Source organism: Corvus hawaiiensis, chromosome 16 (assembly GCF_020740725.1).
Source record: "Corvus hawaiiensis isolate bCorHaw1 chromosome 16, bCorHaw1.pri.cur, whole genome shotgun sequence".
Taxonomy (NCBI): Eukaryota; Metazoa; Chordata; class Aves; order Passeriformes; family Corvidae; genus Corvus; species Corvus hawaiiensis.
Genome location: NC_063228.1, coordinates 1,422,695 through 1,443,399, shown reverse-complemented (window position 1 = coordinate 1,443,399; position 20,705 = coordinate 1,422,695). Strand labels below are relative to the sequence as shown.

The 20,705-nt window shown below is 42.3% G+C and overlaps 2 protein-coding genes across 3 annotated transcripts in view; one reads left to right on the top strand and one right to left on the bottom strand.

Moving 5' to 3' along the window:
* The first annotated feature begins 638 nt into the window (after positions 1 to 638).
* GPRC5B (G protein-coupled receptor class C group 5 member B) lies at positions 639 to 17,406 on the top strand. Of its 2 annotated transcripts, none has more exons than XM_048320675.1 (4): positions 639 to 806; positions 6,783 to 7,792; positions 12,355 to 12,467; positions 13,835 to 17,406. In XM_048320675.1, exons 2-4 carry the CDS (start codon positions 6,787 to 6,789, stop codon positions 13,877 to 13,879), a joined length of 1,164 nt encoding a protein of 387 aa, XP_048176632.1. In that variant the 5' UTR covers positions 639 to 806; positions 6,783 to 6,786; the 3' UTR covers positions 13,880 to 17,406. The 2 variants fall into 2 exon arrangements, with proteins under 2 accessions (XP_048176632.1, XP_048176631.1); XM_048320674.1 differs by having other exon boundaries at positions 6,779 to 7,792.
* Positions 17,333 to 20,705, bottom strand: part of IQCK (IQ motif containing K) — a 38,947-nt gene continuing 35,574 nt past the window's right edge. Inside the window, exon 9 of the mRNA XM_048321219.1 lies at positions 17,333 to 18,783. Within this exon, the coding sequence (XP_048177176.1) occupies positions 18,722 to 18,783 (62 nt within the window). The 3' untranslated portion in view covers positions 17,333 to 18,721. The remainder of the gene's footprint in view (positions 18,784 to 20,705) is intronic.

Here is a 20,705-nt window from a genome sequence, read left to right as displayed (position 1 = left end):
AGCCCTTGCTCTCGCACTCGTTTGCGGAGACAGGAGCAGCCAGGCATGCCCGTCTGTGTGCCTGCTCCCGCGCCGTGTCCTGCCCTCGTGTCACCTGAGCACGTAGGGCTGCGGCCATGCGGGTGTCCCCCTGTGCAAGTCTGCGCTTACAGCGCCGATACGTGCCCGGCTGCACAGCAGCGCGCTGTGACAGGGGGCGGGGTGGCAGTGCGTGAGTGTGAGGATGTGGTAGTGTGTGCTTGAGGATGTGGTAGTGTGTGTTTGTGGTAGTGTGTGTTTGAGGGTGAGTGTGAGTGTTTGAGGGTGAGTGTGAGTGTTTGAGGGTGAGTGTGAGTGTGTGTGTCAGTGTGCGCCCACCTCCTCGCCGCGCCCCTCTCCCCTGGGAGCCGGGCAGCTCCCCGCGGCCAGGGCGCCCCGGCGTTGTGGGGTGCGCTGTCCCTGTCCCCGGGGTACCCCGGCCCCGCCGAGCCGGCTCGAGCCGCGCCGGGCCGAGCCGGGCAGTGCCGGGCCGAGCCGGGCAGTGCCGGGCCGAGCCGTGCCCGAGCGGGGCGGGGCGGAGCGGTAGGAGGGGGCTGGCCGCGGGGCCGGAGCGCGGCGGAGCGGCGGGCGCAGAGCGCGGCGGACACGGCTCCGCTCCGCTCCGCAGGGCGCGCACCGGGGCCGAGCGCTCCATGAGCCGCCGCGGGGGCGGCCGGCGCTGCGCTCGCTCCCCGCCGCGGAGCCGCCGCGCCGCCGGAGCCGGGATGTGACTTGCGGAGGGCTGGCGGACAGAGCTGCCCCGCCGCCCTCGGCCCAGCAGACAGCGGGTGAGCCGGCGGCGGGCGGGGGGGACGGCGACCCCGGGCCGGCTCCGGGGGTACCCCCGGGGTAGCGCTGAGGGCGAGGGGGACGTAGCGGAGCCGCTCACCGGGCTCTGCGCCCTGCGCTGCCCGCGGAATTAGCCCGGTGGCCGCCAGCAGACAACAGGCTGGATATAGGAATCCTGAGGGGGGGATTAGACGGGATATAGGGCAGGACGGGGGGGGGCTCGGAGCAGGGGCTGCGCTGCGGGGAGCGGGGCGGAAGGCTGGCGAGGAGGGCAGTAGAGTTCAGAGAGGATGGGGAAGAAGAGCGGGGACAGGCGGAGGAGAGAGGGACGGGAAAAAGAAGCCGAAGAGAGAAATGAGCGAAGGGACAAAAGAGAGGAGGCTGAAGCGGGATAGGTATCGTCCAGGAGGAGGAGGTTGCAGGCGGATTAAAGGGAGCCCGGAGCGGAGGCAGCCGCGCACCGGCCGCACGGAGGGGCCGCTTGGCCCCGCACCGCGTTCGTACGCGAGGTAGTTGTAGCCAAGCCCGGCACCTCATCGCAGTCCCCAGCGGGAGCTCAAGGGCAGTGGCAGGGAAGAGGCCGAGAGGAAAGAGCCTTTTGTTGGCCCCTGGCCGCCGCGGTCGGTCCCGGGGCTGGCGGGAGCCCTGGCTGGGTGCGGGTGCGCAGCAGTTTTCTCTCTAGTTAATTAAAAGCCCTGTCTCTGCGTTACCTCTCCGCAAAGCCACGCAGAGGGAGGATTTAGCACTTATGTGAACCCTTTGTTTACACCTGCCCTAATGTTTATCCCAAGGCTAACAGGATTTCCTGCGTGCTGAACCCAAACACCCAGTTTGGTGATCAGCGCTAGTACCGAGTAGCTGTTTATCGGGGATATCCTTGCTGCTTACCAGCAGGGAATATCAGGGCTGAGGTGTTGTCTCGCTACATCAGGAGGAATCAGGTGACAGAACCCATCTGCTAGAAGGCTATGACATGAATAGGAACAATCTGAGAATAGCAAAGAAAATAAAAACGTTGATTACTGTTATTGATTGCTGTCGGTTGTGAATTCAACACCAGGCACTATGGTCAGAAGTATCTAGGCACACGTGATGCACAGATTCTGACCAAAAGGAATTGAGCTCCTAGAAAATTAGAAAGATAATTTCATAGGATATTCAGCATCACAAAGTATTTCTAAATGAAAGCAATACTTTTTCTACGTGTCCTTTTTGGAGTGGAGTCTTGCCTTCTGTAACCGTGAGGCTGCAACAGAGCATGATGTGTATCTAATGCAGGGGCTGTCAAAATCACTGCTGTATTTTTGCCTACAAAGCACAATTGCACTATTAATTGTTATTCTGGAAATACACACATCTCTTGAGTAGTCTGATCTCAACTTGGCTGTTGCTGCTCTGTTATCAGTCCTGGAGCTCATTCTTCAGATCTGATCAAAAGCAGCTGGCAGAGATCCTCTGTTGTGATTAATTCCTCACTCACTAGCATCTCTCCACAACACTTTGTGGTGGGGGCGGTTTGCTTTTGGAAATTGCACAGTGAACCATCCTTCTGCCTGTGTGGCAGAGCAGGTTACTATTTGTGCTACTATTGCTTATATTTACTAGATTGTTTTTCTTCTCTGTGATTGGATGTGTCTCCCTTTGTCAGTTGACTAACATTGGGACTCCAGGTACAGGAGCAGATAACGCATCTAACCATGAATAGCCTAGCCTTAAATCTTTGCACGATTACAGATTTATTCTGTATATATATTCTGTAGCAGCATACAGCAGTGTCTTTTTGATCCCTTTGCAAGCTTTGGTGAGAAGACTTTAGCTACAGAAAGCCTCGCTGATTTTTAACCGTGACAACTTTTTGATGACAACTGTGAGATTTTCTGTTTCTGCTTAATTGCTTGTAATTGTAGTTTGTACCCGCTGGGGTAGCTTTGTGTCTGCAATTTCTGTAGTGAGTCTATGCCAGATAATGTAATGAAGAGGACCTCACTCTGTAGAAAATAGTGGAGTTATTAAAGCTGCCACTGAGAGCAGATTTTGAGCCAAAAATTGAGTACTGGATTTGAAGCTGTCCTGCTAACTGTTTGCTGCTTTTGCCTAAAATGTGTAAGGCTTATTGATTAGAATATTGATTGTAAGTGTTCCTGATTGCTCTGGTTTCAGGTATGTTGCCTTAATGGCTTTACTGAAATAAAATTTTGGAGAGGAATCTGGGGGGAAAAAAAAATCTCAAGTTGCATTTCCTTCCCTGTGAAGAGTTCATTCGAGTATGTGGGGGATGTGTGGGTACCACTGGCTGTATCTGTGCTGGAACCTTTCCGTGGCATTCCTGTGTTACTGTAGTTCTCTGGCATGAGAAGTGAAGTGCCAGCCGAATAGAGCGCTATTGTTACTGCCGTGAGGTTGCATAACTTTGGCAAGAGCTAATCTAGACATAAAGAGGTAAAAATACTCTTCCTCTACAGTTACTGATTTAGGTAACAACCAGCAGGAATGTGCAGAAAAATTTTACTACAAAGTCTCAAGAGATACGGAACTCTGCCACCCCACCCACTGCACATGCTTGAGGAAAATGCTATTTTAATAAAACCCGCATATTGATGTATTTATTTTTTTTCAAAAACAACTTTTCTGGCAAAAAACCCCTCTCAGTTTTCCCTTAAAATGATTGAATCTGTGGTTTTAGCTAAAGTTGTGGTATTCCCTTGCCAGACTTGTGTGTTGTAATGCAGTGTTTTCCCTTGTTCTTACAACTTTCTGTTCAGTGCTGAGTACCAGCCCTAGAAAGAGGATTTTTTTGGCTGGTAATGTCTCAGGGGGTAGATTATTAATATTGCCCGTGTTTACCAAGTCAGGCAGAAATTGCCAGTAAACAGGCTGGAAACAGACTGCTTTATTGACAGCAGTTAGGAGGAAGAGACTCCTCCTTTGGAGACTTGGAGCCCTGCTTGCCAGCTGTGGTCTGGGCAGGATCTAGTGTTTAGTGAGACTCACTGACATTGGGTAGGAAATTATTTCACACCAGGAATGCCTGTCAGCAATCCTAGAGATTTCTTGGTCACTATTGTGGCTGTTTAGGACCTTTCTAAGAGGACCACTGGTTATCACAGCTTTCCCAAAAGTAGGAAGTAACTTGGGAAAATTCCTCCGGAGTTGAACACCTCTATATTTCAGAATACATCTTTTGAATTCTGAATATATTTTGTCACAGCTTAATTCCCCCTTTCCTAAAACTAACCACTTCTTCATGGAGGGGGAAATACTCAAATTCATTAACCCTCCCTTCCCCCTCCCAAACACTTCCAAATAGGAAGAGGAAACAAATGATGGCCTGACAATATGACTGCTTACCCATGCAGCACAATCTCCATGGAAACAGACTGTCCTAGAATAGCTCAATCACATGAGGGTTACATGACATGAATAAAGTAATGAAAAAACTGGAAAATATCTTAGAACTGGGGATACTCACACTTAATTCATTATCCCCCAGGTCTTTGGAGAGTAGCTAATAAACAAAGCTAGTATTGAAAGCAATTTAGTCCATGCTTCTCATAATGTGTAAGTGATGGGATAGTGGAAAATTAACATGACCCTCATTAAGGGCTGTTTATTGTTTCTAGTTTGGGTGACATTTAGAATGAATTTTTAGTCATTTTCCACATGACCTCCTACTTCTTGAAGTGGTACCTCTGGTTTGGAGCATTGCCTTAGTAGATCCCAGTGGATTTCCTCCCTCTGTGTCAGCAGGCACTGACCACACTTTTTAGGATGTTTCAAACACACTAAAGAGGAAATTCACAAGTTGCAATAGGAATTGCCTGTGCATAAAAGGAATTGGAGAACTATCTTCAGAATGTTTCCTTCTAGTTAATTATGTACTCAAAGGGCAAGGAGATTTATTGAGCGTAACCATATTCAATACAAAAATGAATCTATTTCACTGATGATTAGTTTTCTGCCTGTAAAGTCAGTGTTTTTAACATGGGTGTTGCGACAGAGTCATTGAAGAATCTGTTACACAGATCAGGTACAAACAAGTGTATATCCTACCAATTCACCATAAAGCAAATTACAGGTAGATAGAAAAAACAGATCATTTGCCCTTAGCAGGTCATTGCATCGTTAGAACATTGCAGCCCTTCCAAAAGTGCAAAGACTACTTTCTGTGGGCTGGCAGAGATCGCCCACTACCCATTTCCTGTTTGTCCAAGCCCAGATCACACCATTTGTTGCAGCTTCCAATTCTGAGATGAAGGTTTGTAACAGGATGTTTTGTATCCTGTGTGAACGAAGACCATAGAGTCACTACACGTTTATATTGGCACATTTGCTGTCTTGGTGCCCCTAATAGGGAACATCAGAACCTCCCTTATCTGTCTCCTGATAGAGGCCAAAATGGTCATTGGTCATTACACAGTGAAACATTAGTTTGAAGATTCAGATCCTCAAGATTTAACTTTGGTCATTACAGGACTGTAAAGCACAGGACTGTAACACACAGGAAAATCCATCGTTCTCAGCTCTGAGAGACTCAGTACAGTTTCAGACAGCCTGTGTAAATTCGTTTTGTGCTGGTTATGACCGATCGTGCTCAATGCAACATTGCAGTGCTCCTTTAAATTGTTTTCAACTTTCATTGAAGTTTTCCAAGTTTTCATTAAAAGCAGTTCTAATCTACGAAATCTATTCGGACAGGTAACCATTTAGGGCTGTTGTATGACTTACAAAAGAGCTACTGATAGTTTCTCTGCTTTTCACTTTGCATCCTAAACGTGTCCCATGAGCCTGTGACTCACATTGACTGACGTTACTGCCTTTCCTTCCTCCTGGTCATACAGCACAAGTGGGAGTCTGCAACGTTCCTCACATCAATGAGGAAAATCCTGCTGGAACCTGCAGCACTAACTGCTAGTGAAGGTTAACAGAGTCAGGTTTCATATCTGCTCCACACAGTGTTTACTGCAGACTGCCCTTACAGGGAGCCTATGGCCGAGGCAGACTGGGAGTTAAAGGTTACATTTTTTAACAATCTCCTTTGCTCTGCTTTGCTTAATAAAAGCAAATGCCATACCATGTATTTGTAAAACACCTAACCCATGTTCTTCCTAAGTTGGCATTTGTCTGGGCTTTTGGTCCTGATGATCGAGTGGGGTGTGTACCTGGAGAATTTACCATTGTCCGCTCTCTGGATCCAGGAAGGCGGTGCTCTGGTTGTTGTTATTGGCTTTGGACTTGCTAGGAAGCACAATGAGGCATTCATTTTTGATTAGTTGATTGATGACACTGCATCTGAGCACCACTGTCACAGAGTATGGGATTTTTCTAGGCTACCGTTCCCATTTCCAAATGCAATCTAAAATCTGGACTTTGGAAGAGGATGAAAGAAGTGAATATGATAACTGCCTATTGATCGAGCATGAAAACAAGATTTTTTTTTTTGTTTTTAAGGAAGTACAATGTTTATTTTCCTTGGGTTGTTTTATCCTTTAAAAAGAGATAATTTAAAAAGTGGTTTTGACTCTGCCTTTGTTCCAGTAAAAGGAGCAAGGCTGTGGGACAGTCTCATTGTGATACAGCTTACACTTGCATCAGGCCCAGTGCAACTTACACACACTTTAAACACCTTGGTTTGAATGTAGTATTAAACAGGTAGTAATTATCTAAGCATTGTAGATAATGTAATATTTGCAACAGGATACATAATTTTTTCTGGCTGTGTTTTAGGCCATTTGCAGGGGCAGAGTTTGGAAATGTTGTTTTCAATCTGTGCAAACAGAGCAATGAGTCATTTTGCATTCTGAGTACAACATGCAGCTTTTGGGAGGGCAGCGAAGGGGGCTGGGGGGAGGATGTGCCAGCTGCAAATCCAGTGCAAAAACTGTAAACATGGGCTACTGAAACAAGCTGGGCTTCAGTGGCTGTGAAATCCTCCAAACTGAGCTCTAGCTAAACAAGTATTTTGTTGTCTCAGACAGAAAAATGAAAACCTACCCAGCCATTGGTTTCTTCCTCCTCTTCGTGATCAGCTATGGCTCTTCAGAAAACTCCAGCACTCCTCGAGGGTGTGGACTGGATCTTCTCCCTCAGTATGTGTACCTGTGTGACCTGGATGCCATTTGGGGGATCGTTTTGGAGGCGGTCGCAGGGGCAGGTGTGCTGACCACATTACTGCTGATGCTGATTTTGCTGGTGAGGCTGCCCTTCATCAAGGACAAAGAGAAGAAGAGCCCCCTGGGAATGCACTTCCTCTTTCTCTTTGGGACTCTGGGACTGTTTGGGCTGACCTTTGCTTTCATCATACAGGAAGATGAAATGGTGTGCTCTACCCGAAGGTTTCTGTGGGGAGTTATCTTTGCCTTGTGCTTCTCGTGCTTGCTAGCCCAAGCCTGGAGACTTCGCAGACTTGTTCGCCATGGGAAGAGCCCATCTGGCTGGCATCTGGCTGGGGTGGCCATCTGCCTGATGCTAGTGCAGGTCATCATCGCAACCGAGTGGTTGATCCTGACCATTGTCAGAGATAACAAGCTGGCCTGCAGCTACGAACCGATGGATTTTGCGATGGCTTCGATTTACGTTATGTTCCTGATGGTATTTACCATGGGATTTTCTTTTTTCACTCTCTGTGGGAAGTTTAAGAAGTGGAAGAAAAACGGAGTATGCCTCATTATAACCCTTTTTTGTTCCATTCTGATCTGGGTAGCCTGGATGACTATGTACCTCTTCGGCAATGCTGAGCTACAGAGAAGAGACAAATGGAGTGATCCCACTCTGGCTATTGCACTGGTGTCCAGTGGCTGGGTGTTTGTTATTTTTCACGCCATCCCAGAGGTCCACTGTACCATCCTTCCATCACAGCAGGAAAACACACCCAATTATTTTGATACTTCACAGCCAAGGATGCGTGAAACCGCTTTTGAGGAAGATATACAGCTTCCTCGGAGCTACATGGAAAATAAAGCCTTTTCAATGGATGAACATAATGCAGGTAAGAATTGGCTATAAAGGACTATATATTTCTGTAGTGTCAAGAAAACTCTCTGTATGAGACATTTTTCAGGTGTTGAAAATAAGGGTCATGAGAAATGCAATAATTTGCACACTACACATTGTTCCCTTTTACAGTTTTCACTAAGATATCACCTAGTGAGGGAGAAAAATGAAAAAAAATGCAGAAAATACATGTGTTAGGTTAAAATGATTCTTCTGCACGTTGTTTTTTCTTTGAAAAACTGAACAATTTCAAATGCTAAGCCAACACCAAAAGAATAAAAAGAATCACTGTGGAAAAAAATAACCTCTGTTTTAAATAATTTAAATGACATTTTTTGTAATTAGCAGTTACCAGCATTTAATACAAAATATTTTCCCTAAACCTCAGAAAAAAAATTAAGTGGTCTGTGTTACAAAATGCTCAGCCACTTGAGCAACAAAATAATTATTATTAATTATATTGCCATTAAAATGGATTTAGTGCCACTTTGTGTCCCTGCGGGGGAAGAAATGCCAAGTGGCTTATAGACAGTTCAAAGACAGCCTTTGTTCTGAGGGCTTGAGCATCTGAGGTTTCACAGAGGTTTCAAGGTAATTTGCCTCCCTTGTCATAGAACGATGTGTGATGACACATCATTAAAATTTGCAGTGGAAATGTTTCTGAGTGATTGCTGAAAGGACCAGCAACAACTGGGTGCTTCAGAGATCCAAGCCATTGGTGAACGTTTAAGCCACGTCAGAAATCCCAGCGATGTCTCTGTGACCAGCACTGGGAAGCAGGAGCCCCATGGTGCTCTTAGGGGGGTTGTGGTCTGGTGCTGCCCCACACCTGGATAAAGGATTTTGTTACAGGTCACACTGATTTTTATTCACTCTAATTGAGAAGAATACTGGCTTGGTATCCCAGGCAGAAGTTGCCACATTGCTCTGGCAGCCCTTGAAAGAAGGCTTAGGGCACGTGGTCCAGGCACTTCACCTTCCTATTCACCTTTATGTGTCTTTGATTTCCTCAGGGTTTGATGTTTCCTCTGAGTGTAGACCAGACGTGGAGGAGAATAGCACTTTTGTTTGGCACAGTGTCAGGTCAGGAAGACATTTTTTCCTCTAAGTTTTTTAGCAGGAACTTTAAAGGTCTCCTTCTAGTAGGGAAGTTTGTTCTGTGAGTAGATACCGTAAGGGCAGTGGTAAAACAAAAAAATCCCAAGAATAAGAGAATGGTTGTTATTCCTAATGTTCCAGAGCAAGAGGCAGTTGCACTATGGACTGTTAAAAGCACTCTTTTTTTTTTTTTCTGTGGTGGTTTTTTTCTTACAGTCCTCCATCTCCCATTAAATTAATTTTGTAGTAAAGTAACTGCAGTGGCTTCAGTGAAGCTATTTCTGGCTAAGGCAGATCTAAGAACAAAACTGGATCTTTCACTCTGTATCCTTCCCATTCATGGATGCATTTAAAAAAAAAGAACTGGAAGCTCCTTTTTTATCTAATCATTCAGTAATTAAGTTTTTTTGTGACATGGATAGATGTATGATAACTATAAAACCATTCTACTGTCTATGATAGTGCAATTTATTTTCTGTTTTAATCTATCTGAATTATAGTACAATACAAAATAGATTTCCTTATCTGATGCCCTTATTAATGTATACCATAATAAATGCCTGTCATTCCTACTCCCATGGCATATAGGAATTTTTAATACATCAAAACAGATTAAATATTCCTTTGCAGCAGTTCTCTAAGGACTGGCTTGGGACAGCAGGGTTTGGAGACAAAACTTAGTAGTATGGTAGAGACTTAAAGTAAATACAGGCAATAATAACCAAGTGGCTAAGTCAGATCCCTGTGCTGATGGTTCAGTGGCAAAGCACCTGGAGTCTGTTTGCAATTGGCTCTGCAGGTATGTAGAAAATGTTCTCTTCTTTCATCCATTTAATTAGCCTCAATCTGAGAATTCATCATTAAGAGTTTAGAAATTAATGGAAGGGTACTTTCTTCAATTTTTATTCATACTTAAGAATGATGTTTAAGAATGGATGACCTGCTAGTTGTAAAGTTTTGGAAGACATCATAAACAGAAAACACCTCTTAGTTCCCTGACTAATACTTGTTTCAGTAAATAGTTAGCTTTAAACAGAAAACATGCCTGGACAAACATATTTTCCATCAATTCTTGTTATTTCCACTAATACTTGTATAAAACAATTTCATAACTTCGCTCTTTTTAAAGATTTTAAGCAGCATTTTAAGAATCTGAACAGCCTTCAGGTTCAAACAAGCATATGTCCTCCTAGATTCCTCCTTTCTTAGCAAAAATGTAGCTTCAAGTTATGCATTGCAACAAGAGCTGCTCTGTTCCAGGAACAACATTAACCATTAATAAAGCAAACCTATTTTAAAGTCAGTAATTTAAACACCATTTAAACAGCATACTAATCTGGGATTTTAATATTCATATGATAGGTTGAAATATCTCTTTAAAAGAGTTATTTTCATAGGTGTGCCATTTAAAATTATATTAAAGTATTTAGAAAGCCTGGACAAAGAGCAGTTGACTGAGTTCTCAGTGCTCTCTGGAAGTGCAGTGCACACTAGCAGGGCAACCTCTGTAGGCAGAGAGAATTAGCCTTAAACAAGAGAAATCTGGATGTGCAATGTAGGATCCTACAGCTGTCAGGAAACCCAAGCCCAAGCAGCTCTCATTAAATTTCAGATATCATTAAATTTCATTTAATAACTTCTGGTACCACCAGTCACCATCACAGCCATTGCCTAAAAGCAAAGTGAGCGAAATTTAAAATGTGTTAAAAAGAGGCTTTGACACAGTTGCTCAAATATTCTCAGTACTGCTTGGTTTTTACCTATACATACCCTATGCAAGTGATTGTATGTAATAGTAATGTAAAAAGTGCACAGAAAAATGGTAAAACGGGTGTGAGAAAAAAATCCCAAATGAGTATTTTGTCTACAAGCTTTATCACAGAGTCTCAAAAAAATGTAGACTGTTTGCAATTATAGGGAAAGAAAATTTAGCAACATGAAAGTAAATTTACTGGCTCTTTAAGGTAACTTTGAAACGACTGTGGATATTTTGTGTAAATATTCTGTATAAATATGTAAATATTTCAATGATTGCATGCACGATAAAGACTTTTTTTCTTGGTGTGTACTAGCAAATACCAGTGCAGTCACGTCTGTTTATCACACAAGAAGTAGTCAAATAGCAAACAAAGAAAAGTTCCTGACCTTGAGATGGTTAAATATCTAATAAAAAATACTTAGTTCCAGTTTAGGCATTTTCGTAATTTTTTCTCCCAGTGTTCTGCAAAAATATGTAATTCTAAAATGCAGAGTAAATGAGGGTCTGTATGTATCTGAAGTCAACAGCTGAGCATTTGCAGGGTGGAATTTCTAAATTTCCATGGTAAATCAATATTGTTCTTGGTGCACAACTCCCAAAGAGAGGAGCAGCAGTGGATAGAGGACAGCATATGGCAGTAGGATCCATTTAAATCTTCTACACAGAGCAGAGCAACTACATTGGAGAGAAATCCTGGCTTCATTAAAGCCTGTGCTGAAATTCTCATAAACTTCAGCTCATTCACGACTTCAGCCAGAGTCTCTAGAATTCTAATTTGAATTAAATCTAAGAGAAATTCTTGCCCCAGGTGCCTGAACTGGGCATGTTTCTATTTAGCAGCTGACAGATGAGTATTGCCCGTTGTGACCACGCACGTCATGTGGATAAATGAGCTCTGTTCCCTGGCCACGTCTGAGTTCAGTGAAGCCATTATTTACCCTCGAAATTAAAGAGGGAGTTTGTATGTGCCAGTCCCCAGACTGGTTTAGAGAGAGCAGCATATCCCTCACTATTCATATCTCTCAGTCAGAATTTACGTCTTGAACCGAAACTTGTGCTAAAATTAATGGGGAGACCGATTTATCCCTGGTATAAACAGTCAAAAGGACAATCAGTATCTCCTCTCTTGCTTCAGCCATTTGCCATGTTTAAGCTATTGGAAAGCAATATTTACTCCATCTTTCTAGTTTCTCAGAGTAAGTATAATCTGAAACATCTGGAAAATCCTTATGTGCTAGTCATGCTGCAGTAATGCTCAGGGGGTTGTGAGCATTGCTTACTGGCTTGAGCAAGGCTTTGGATCCCTGTCCACTGAGTTTGATAGAAAGCAAAATGTAATGCATTTTACTTAACCCCACAGTATCCAGCCCAACACAGGGAGCACTGTGCGAAACGCATTGTGCAAGATCCATCACAGGTTCAGTGACTGAAGACATGGAGCTCCCACTCCAATGAGATTAAGCAAGCTTCAAAAATATGGTTCCATTAAATTTTTTCCCCTCCACAGCAAACAGTTCATTTAATGTAAATCTGATTCTTCTGCGATCCGTTCCCAACGTGTAAGAGAAACAGCTGTTCAAAAGCAACGTGGAAGTTAAAATCAGTGGCAAAGTTCTCAATAACCAAACTGGAAGGAAGATACTCTGTGATTGCACAGCTTTAATTGTGTTCTAAGAGCAATCTCTCTTTTCCAAACACAGCGCTAAGAACAGCGGGATTTCGAAACGGCAGTTTGGGAAGCCGGCCTAGTGCTCCTTTTAGAAGCAATGTTTATCAGCCAACTGAGATGGCAGTTGTGCTAAATGGTGGGACTGTAAGTATCAAAATGTGATGATTTAAGAAATCTTTGAAATGCACTGATATATACAACCACTACTAATTGAGAAACCTGCTCACAGCAGGGGGAAAGCTATAAATGAAAATTTAAGGCAGCAAGCATGCATGTAATGCTTCCCTTCCTTCTAGAAAATATGTAATTAACAAGTATTTTGCATTTGTTTACTTGGCTATTCACATTTTGCAGTGCAGCTTCAGTGAACCAAGTTTTTTTGTGAGACAACATATTCAATGGCCCTTTCAAATTAATTTTGTGTTAAGGTATTTAACATAACTATTAAGTGACACCTTTTATAACCTGGGTTTTTTCAAGATGATGTGAGTCACACAGATGTTTTTAGGCAGTGTATTACTTTAAATAATTGTTGCAGATAATGGTGGTGTCTCACATATCTTCCATTTTCTTGTAAAATACATGTAATTCTTTGTAACTTACAGATTTGTTGCTGCCAGATTTGTACATCTGTTGAAAAGGGATTCATAAAAGAAGAATATAGAATATTTTAATGTTAATAGCACTGATTTTTGTTCCTTAGAGAATAGTTTGGCACGTTATTCTTTGATAGACCTGTATTTTTGCAGCCTGGTTGTTGTAAGATTGGTTTAGTGATGCCAAACGGACTTTACAAATGTTTTTCACGTGATGTCTTGCTTTCACTTAAGACATTTCATATGGCAGGCATACTGTTAAAAAAGAAGAATTTTCATCCCCACATTTTCCATGCATATCTACATGCTTCTTAAAAATCTACTCATGAGCCAGTTTATACTCATGTGAGTTGGGTTTTCTTTCTTTTGAATCATGAGCTGATTCCATAACTCAACCTCTACATTTAAAACCAAATAACATGAACTGATTGCAGGTCTGGTTTTGTTTTTAAATAAGTAAAGTTTTGGCTGATTTTAGTGAACAAGAGGGACTAGATACAAGCATTCTCCTGTGTGGGTAAGACTGTGTGAAACATATCAACTTGAGTAAAATGAAAAGGCTTGGCTTTGCTGTCAGTAATGGATTGCATCCTTCTGATGTTTGGATTCATCTCTGCCTGTTTTCTGATACCAGAATGTGCAGCTCAGGGAGAAGGCAGTTAAAGGACGAGAAGCTTGAGAATTTGGGTTTTTTGTTTGTTTTGCTTTGTTCTGAGTTGGATACAAAGCTCATGTTTATATATAGCCATGGTTTTACAGAGAGATAAATGCACTGTATGGTGGAAGATGAGTTTCTTTGTATCACTTTGCTCTAGAACTACCATCTGGAAAGCTGTCATGTACGTGTAGCATGATAATACTGATTTTTGAACAGTCTAGATCTCTCAGTTACGGGTTTATTATCCTTATTTCCAGATACCAACTGCTCCGCCAAGTTATACTGGACGACACCTCTGGTGAAAGGCTATAGGCTGTAGAAAATAAGAATCCTTGTTGCAGATGTTGTTCCCTGGCAGTGTGTCTTTGAGGGAAGGAATCCGTAACAGTACCAGAACAAAGCAACAAAACATCCAGGATCTTTCGAAATCCTACAGAGGATTTTGCCTAAATGTGAACACCATTGAACTGAGAATTGCTAAAACAAAATTGTAACACTGAAGCTGAATCTAATTTAAAACAGAAGTAGGCACACCTTAAATTGGAAGAGGGGATGTTGTATTTTGAAGTGTAAGATATTCTCTTGTCTGTAACTTGTGTGCCACGCAAGCCTGGTTTTGGTGGTTGCCAGTTGCCTGCAAAATACCCTCCTCTCACCTAAACTTAATTCATGTTGCCACAAGAGATTGCCACTACAGTGTGAAAACACGCAGGGTTTCTTTCCATTTTTCTCCTTTTCCTGTCATTTCAAACGCCACGAGAAGTCCCTTGTTTGCTCCTCCCCAGCTGTACTGTACAGTCACGCAGCATCGTGCGTAGCCAGACATCGTCCGTGTGGCACCTCCGTCCCCGTGGCGCTCTAGGCTGATTCTCTGCTCTTCAAAAGCTGGCCTAGGAGGGGCAGTTCTGGAGGGATGAAAGGTCTCTGCATGTTATGGAGCTTCTCGGGGCACAGAGGACGAGCAGAGGTCCAGCACAGGCCGCTCTCCTCGGCCCCGTGGGATGGCTGCCCTGGTGTCCAGCCCAGCCCCAGGCGTGGGCCAAGAGCCGCGCGCTCCCACGGCTCCTGCAGGCGCAGCCGTTCTTGGAGGGATGAATTCTTGCCAAGCCATGGCTGGGACAGGCTGTGGCTGGTGCTGGCAGCAGCAGGAGGTGCTGGTGGTGCTGGTGGAGGGCAGGAGGCCGCTCCTGAGCCCCCTGGGCTGAGGGTCAGGCAGGAGCTGGGGGCAGCTGAGGAGCGCTGAGCCCGTGGGCGACACGCGGCAGCGGAGCGGGTGGGACCCCCTGAGCCCCTGCTCCTACAGTCCAGTCCCCTCGGCTGCAGTTGTTTGTGCATTTAAATGTGGTTGTGCATTTTAGTGCCTAGAGAGTAGAATCTCTGTGCTGGAGGTGGTTTGTTGTTGTTTTTGTTTATTTAAGGTGGTTTCTTCCCTACTCCTCCCCTGCCCATCCATTTTCTTGGGTTGATATAAGGCAGACTTTTCAAAGCTTTTTATCTTTGTTTTCTCCAGGTTATTCAAAAGGTTCCCATTGCCCATTTGTTGTGCCATGGTTTTTCATTATGTTCAAGCAATCATTCCTTTCTTTAACATTTAATGCATATCGGACATTGAAAACATCACTGTATCCTCACTGTTTGGCCAATGTTAATCTTAGCTTTCGTCAATACTAAAAGCTAATTGTTTTTACTTGAAGGCATAGGAAACATATAACAATTAAACTTTGCATATGCTGTAATAAAAATATATATTTTCAACCTAAAAAAAAAAAAAAAAAAAAAATACAAATAACCGAATAGCTTAGTAGCTTCACAGAGAGAAGTTACTTGCTGTATACTGCAAAAGAAAGACAAGCTTTTTATTTTTCAAGAGTCTTCCTGATTCCTCATGTACCTCCATTTCTACTGAATTAGGAACCTAGTCCTGCAGACTTGTACTCCCACGAGTAGTCCCGTCGACACCAGTAGGTCTACGTGCAGGTACAGAGGCTGCAAGACCAGTCCCTAAGTGTTGCACACAGATATAGTGTATATATATATGGAAAAATATATATTGCCGTTGTTGCCATGATCATCTTATGGGGTTTTATTTCAAAGCCCTTCTCCTCCAGAAGCAATGTTTTTCTGTCATGCATGAGTGAAGGAGTATGTCAGCTCTCCCCTGCCCTCCCCTCCTCAAGGCAAAGGAAGCATGTGCTTGTTTTAGGGGTCCTTTCTTTCATTTTGTATGCAACTAGATGGCCTTAGTAACCAAGTAGGGTAGGGGTGGATATTGCATGCTATCCAGTGACTTAGAAATACATTTTGCTTGTTATGAGCAGAGCTTTGATCAAATAAGAGAATATTTAAGATAATGATAGCTACCCAGAAGACATGTAATTTGGAACAATAAAAAAAACTTACCATCACTTGCCTGCAAAATTTTGCTTTTAAAAACCAGTTAAAAAAATCCCTCATAAAATTCTTATAGTAAAAACATATAAGATGACCATGGCATAAATGGTAGGACAGTTTTCTTTTAAAAAGTTTATCATGCTATGACCAAGACTTATGAATTATAATACACATTTTACAGACCTTTGACAAAATCTGTACAAGAAATAGTTATCTTAAGAAACTTTCTTTTTCTTTTTCTAGATGTGACTGAATTAATAAATAGAGTTCCCAATCCTGCTTCTGATGAACTTGTTTGTAATTTTGGGGCTTAGGCAAAGATATGGCCAGATCCTACAAACTGCTATTCACATGACCAGTCTCACTGTGTTAGTCATGTGGACCAGTCACAAAATTAAAAATTAGCAGGATTGGGTTTAATGTGTGGTGGTGAAAGTGTGGCAATAGATTAGGAGGGTCTTTATTTCCCAACTTTATACAACTAGTAATGAGCAACTTTTTTTTTGTAAGTCACTAGTCTGTGATGTAAAATGCCCCAAAATAAAACTGTCATTGAAGAAAGGCACCTTTATGTTAACTTATATTTTTGTTACAGTATTTACTTTTGCCTTTTTTGAAAGTTTTCTAGAATGTAGAGCATCTGTGAACAACATAATAAGTAAGTAAGCACAAGCCTTTCACAGTTCTCCTAATTATAATTAGCTTTTATTACTATAAAAGCTACTATGTTGGCCCTTGGTGGTTATGTGCTCATGGTGTTTCCATGCAGAAAAATGAAATCACAAAGCATTTGACAAAACTATTACCAAAACAAGATCTATAATGACTGGCTTTTGATCAATGGCAGGAAAAGAGTTCAAAGTCATACAGATCCTGTCCTGCTTTCAGATGGGTTGAGGGTGTTTGACACTTGCCAGAAAATATGTAGCATCTTCAGAAGAGCACTCTCAATCCATCCAGTTGTTTCTAGAAACAAGGTACATGAAATACTGTAGAAGTAGCTGTTTCTGCTTTTAGTCTAAACACAGGCATCTTGGTTGGCTTTGTTTGAGCTCGATGCCTTGGGTCTAACCAAAGGCCATACAAAAGGGAGCATTGTAGCTTTTATAATAAAACAATTGGACTATTCTACCAACTTACAGGATTACAAAGCAGGTGCTTTTTATTAATTGATGAGAGCTAAAGCTCATTTTTGATAGATAATATATATTTATTAAATGTATTAACGTGTGTTTTATAACGTACCCTTTTTCCCGCTGACTGTTGCATACTGGTATCTTATTAAGTACATCTTTAAAGGATTTTCAAGACAATCAATGTGTACCATGATGACTGTACATAAGTATACAAAACTACAAAGGTTGTAAAGCATGGGCAAATGTTTTATTTTCAAAATGCTGTTCTTAACGAGAATAAAGGCTTTACTATTTACTTACAATGTTTGCGTCCACTTGGTTTTAAAATCCACCCAAAAATTTTCCATTGCAGTGAGAAGTGCTACAGACAGAATTGTCCCTTGGTACAGTTCCTCAATACAAGCAAAGTTAAACTGAAGGAAAGGACTCCTAAACCACATTCCTCCACCTTTGGCCACATTCCCACACTTGCCCTTAGCTCTGGCACTTATCAAACCCACAGTGAGCCAGTCAAGGAGCTCAGCAGCCAAACTCTTAACACAAAAGGGATATTTTTTTCCCCCTGTTGGCTCAGCAGTCTCCTGTTCTGGTTCAATTGCTTGTGCTTGGAAAAGAAGAGGACAGGAGAATACAGCTGGGCTTGAAGGGTGCAGGATGAGAGTTTTTTCTTCAAGTGGTTTGATTTTCCAGATCTGGTGTAATAACCATCATCACCAACCAGGAAAAAACCCAAGGGGTGGGTACTGGTGTAACAGTGAAGACAAAGTCTGTGCAAGTGATGGAAGAAATCCCCTCTGGAACCACAGCAAGTGCAAGAGACCACTAGCATGTGTCCATTCAAAACAACTACACCTTTGACTCACATGGAATTATTTGCAGTTCTGCTACTATCTTCTCTAATTGTGAAATTATAAAGGACTGTGCTTGACAGGGCTAAGTTAAAAAAATAATAAGGGTTCCTTAGCAAGGGGCCCAATCTGATTTTTACGGTGCTTGGACCTGATGTAAGTAAGTAGCCTGCATAAAACTGCTGAAAATGCTGACACTGGGATCTTAATTCTACACTTTCTCAGCACATGTGCTAAGTAGTAACAAAAGGGCCTTTGACTTTTCTCCCCTGCAGAAATGCAGAGCAACCCCAGCTCTCGTTGCCTTCCGTTGGAATGGCAGGGGCACAGCATTTCTGCAAATCAAACCATCCTGAACAGAGCCTGGATTTGTGTAAATTGTCACAGCTCTGCAGGAGTCAGAGAAGTCCAGTTTATGATAAATGAAGATTTTTGCTTTAGCTTTAACACTTTGCCTACGCGTGGGTGTAACCCCGTTTAATTTCATCCAGAGTTTTGTTCCTGTCAGAAAAGGTTTTAAGTGAGCATTCAGGAACACAAGATAAACACAGATTCAACATTTTTGGCTAGATGTGCACCATTCCATCTGTTTTAACAGAATTGTGCTCACTTAGACTAAGACTGAATTTTGTCTTGGCATGCTGGGTCCTTACATAATCTGCCTTTGATTTACCTCACATGCAAAAGTAAAGGCTTTAATGCTAAGAGAGTTTCTAAATCAGTATCACAAAGTCCATGAGCTCTGTGCTTTGCAGTTTTAGTGAGGAAACTAAAATTGAGATGTTGAAGGATTTTGTGTATGTTTGTCCAGCTCTTCTGATTTTCTTCTCACTGCAACCATACCAAAAAAAAAAAAAAAATTAACAGGCAGAAAAACAAAAAAGAAAACATCCATACTTGCACAGCAATTACTCTGTTGTTCAAGAAATAAATAAAAATCCCCTGCCCAGCCCAAAAAGCGTATTTCTTCTTTGCATGGTGGTTTTTTTTCGTGTTTTGACACAGCTTCAGCACTCAGATACTTGCACATGGTTCTCTGTGCCAGCTGTGGGAATTGTGCATGTGTAGCTGAGGGCAGAGCTGTTTGCTAGTAAAAAGTCACTGGATTGTTTAAAAAAGAAAAATTGAAAGCAGCTCTTTGAGGTTTTTGCTTTGAAGAATTTTCACTTAAAAGTCAGTGATGAAATCATACAGTTCACCTAGTATATAAATATATTTTTGTCATTTAGGACAACAAGCAAGGTCAATAAAGAATAGTTTTTCTATGTCTCAGTGGAAAGAAGAATGTTATCCATGTGATTGCAAAGGGTCTGCCAAATGGGAAAAATCAGTCAAACAAAGAGCACAGGGTTGCTTGCTGGAGTAAACAATTCTAAATGAACAAAAGCTCTACATAAAAGTAAAATGTCCCACCCCCTAGTGAAAGCTGTTTTCAAAGCTGTATTCTTTCAGAATGCTGTAATACAGATTAACCTAATGTTTTTCTTCTGCTGATACAACAGTCTGGTTCCTCATTCTACTCCTGTGATTTCAGCTATCTTATTCTGGTTTTAATACTTTAAAATTTTACAAACTGCCTTTCAACTTAAAAAAAATCTGCTTTTTATTTCCTACACTTCAGAAGATGCATCTGTACTATACACCTTTTACATCAAGCAAGTTTGTTGGAAAATTTATACATAAAAGCTATGCTGGAGGCAAAGAAAGCCAAATAATCCCCAAAAAATCCCATTTTGTCCATACAGTTTCAGGAGAGCTTAGTTACCCTTCCAAGGCATGCAACTGAAAACCAGCAAACAAAATCCTCTTGATACATACAAGGAATGCTGGGCTGCAGCAGGCCCATGTGCTAATTTAAGGTGCTCAGTGTGCTCCCAACCTGGAGGATCTCAGCTCACAGAAAGCATACAGGAAAAGTGCTGTATGAGGAGGGACACAGCAATCCCTTAGAAACCCCAAATGAGACTGCAGCAGCAGGATAAACCCTGTTTTACAACGGTCAAGGCAACACAGGCCCAGTGCCTCGATGGCACTAGATCCTTCTGGATTTTAGGGCTTCTGTTTGTACAGCTGTTAAGGAGAAAAATCAAGAGTGGATTTAATATCCCACATGACTACGAGTGTCCTGTATACAAAATACTTTCTATTGCATTGAATTTTATCTAATATTCCTTGATGTGATGAGGCTGACGTTTGCAAATATTTAATAAAAATTGCAACACTCAGAAACCTTAGGGCTCACACACTTTCACATTAAAATGAGCAGGTGTTCTAGGTATCTGCTAGCAGTGCTTTTAGTCAGTAGTGTCCATGTCTTATCATAACCTGTGTTACTTAAGCATAACAATTTCCAATCACATCACACCAAGCAGGAAGCACAGGCTGTCAGCATAAATCTGGATTTCAGGCAGTTATGTAAATAGTTTTTGACATATACTTGCTTCTTATGCAGATAGAAAAGTAAGATGTCCTCAGGATTCAGATAACCTGGAAAGATGGAGAACAAAGCTGCCTGGCTACGTTTTTTCAGTAGAAATCTCCATTGGAGAAATGTATTTTTCAGGCTGTGACACCTCACACAGAACTAGCTTGCCTAAAGTATTTTGAAATGCCCAAGGAAGATGTTTAGAACAACTTACAGTACCTGATAATCCAGCCCGTTTCTTTCAGACAACACAAATCTAAAAGCAACGAATGGTGTAAATGTCAACATCAACAACCTGGCTCACAGCTGTGCCATTCTTTATGCTGAG

What these genes read in the sequence shown, in the direction of transcription:
- GPRC5B (XM_048320675.1), top strand. Translation starts at nt 6,787, where the DNA reads ATGAAAACCTACCCAGCCATTGGTTTCTTCCTCCTCTTCGTGATCAGC. An exon ending in AATGGATGAACATAATGCAG is followed by an intron (nt 7,793 to 12,354) that starts GTAAGAATTGGC and finishes TTCCAAACACAG; the next exon opens with CGCTAAGAACAGCGGGATTT. An exon ending in TTGTGCTAAATGGTGGGACT is followed by an intron (nt 12,468 to 13,834) that starts GTAAGTATCAAA and finishes CCTTATTTCCAG; the next exon opens with ATACCAACTGCTCCGCCAAG.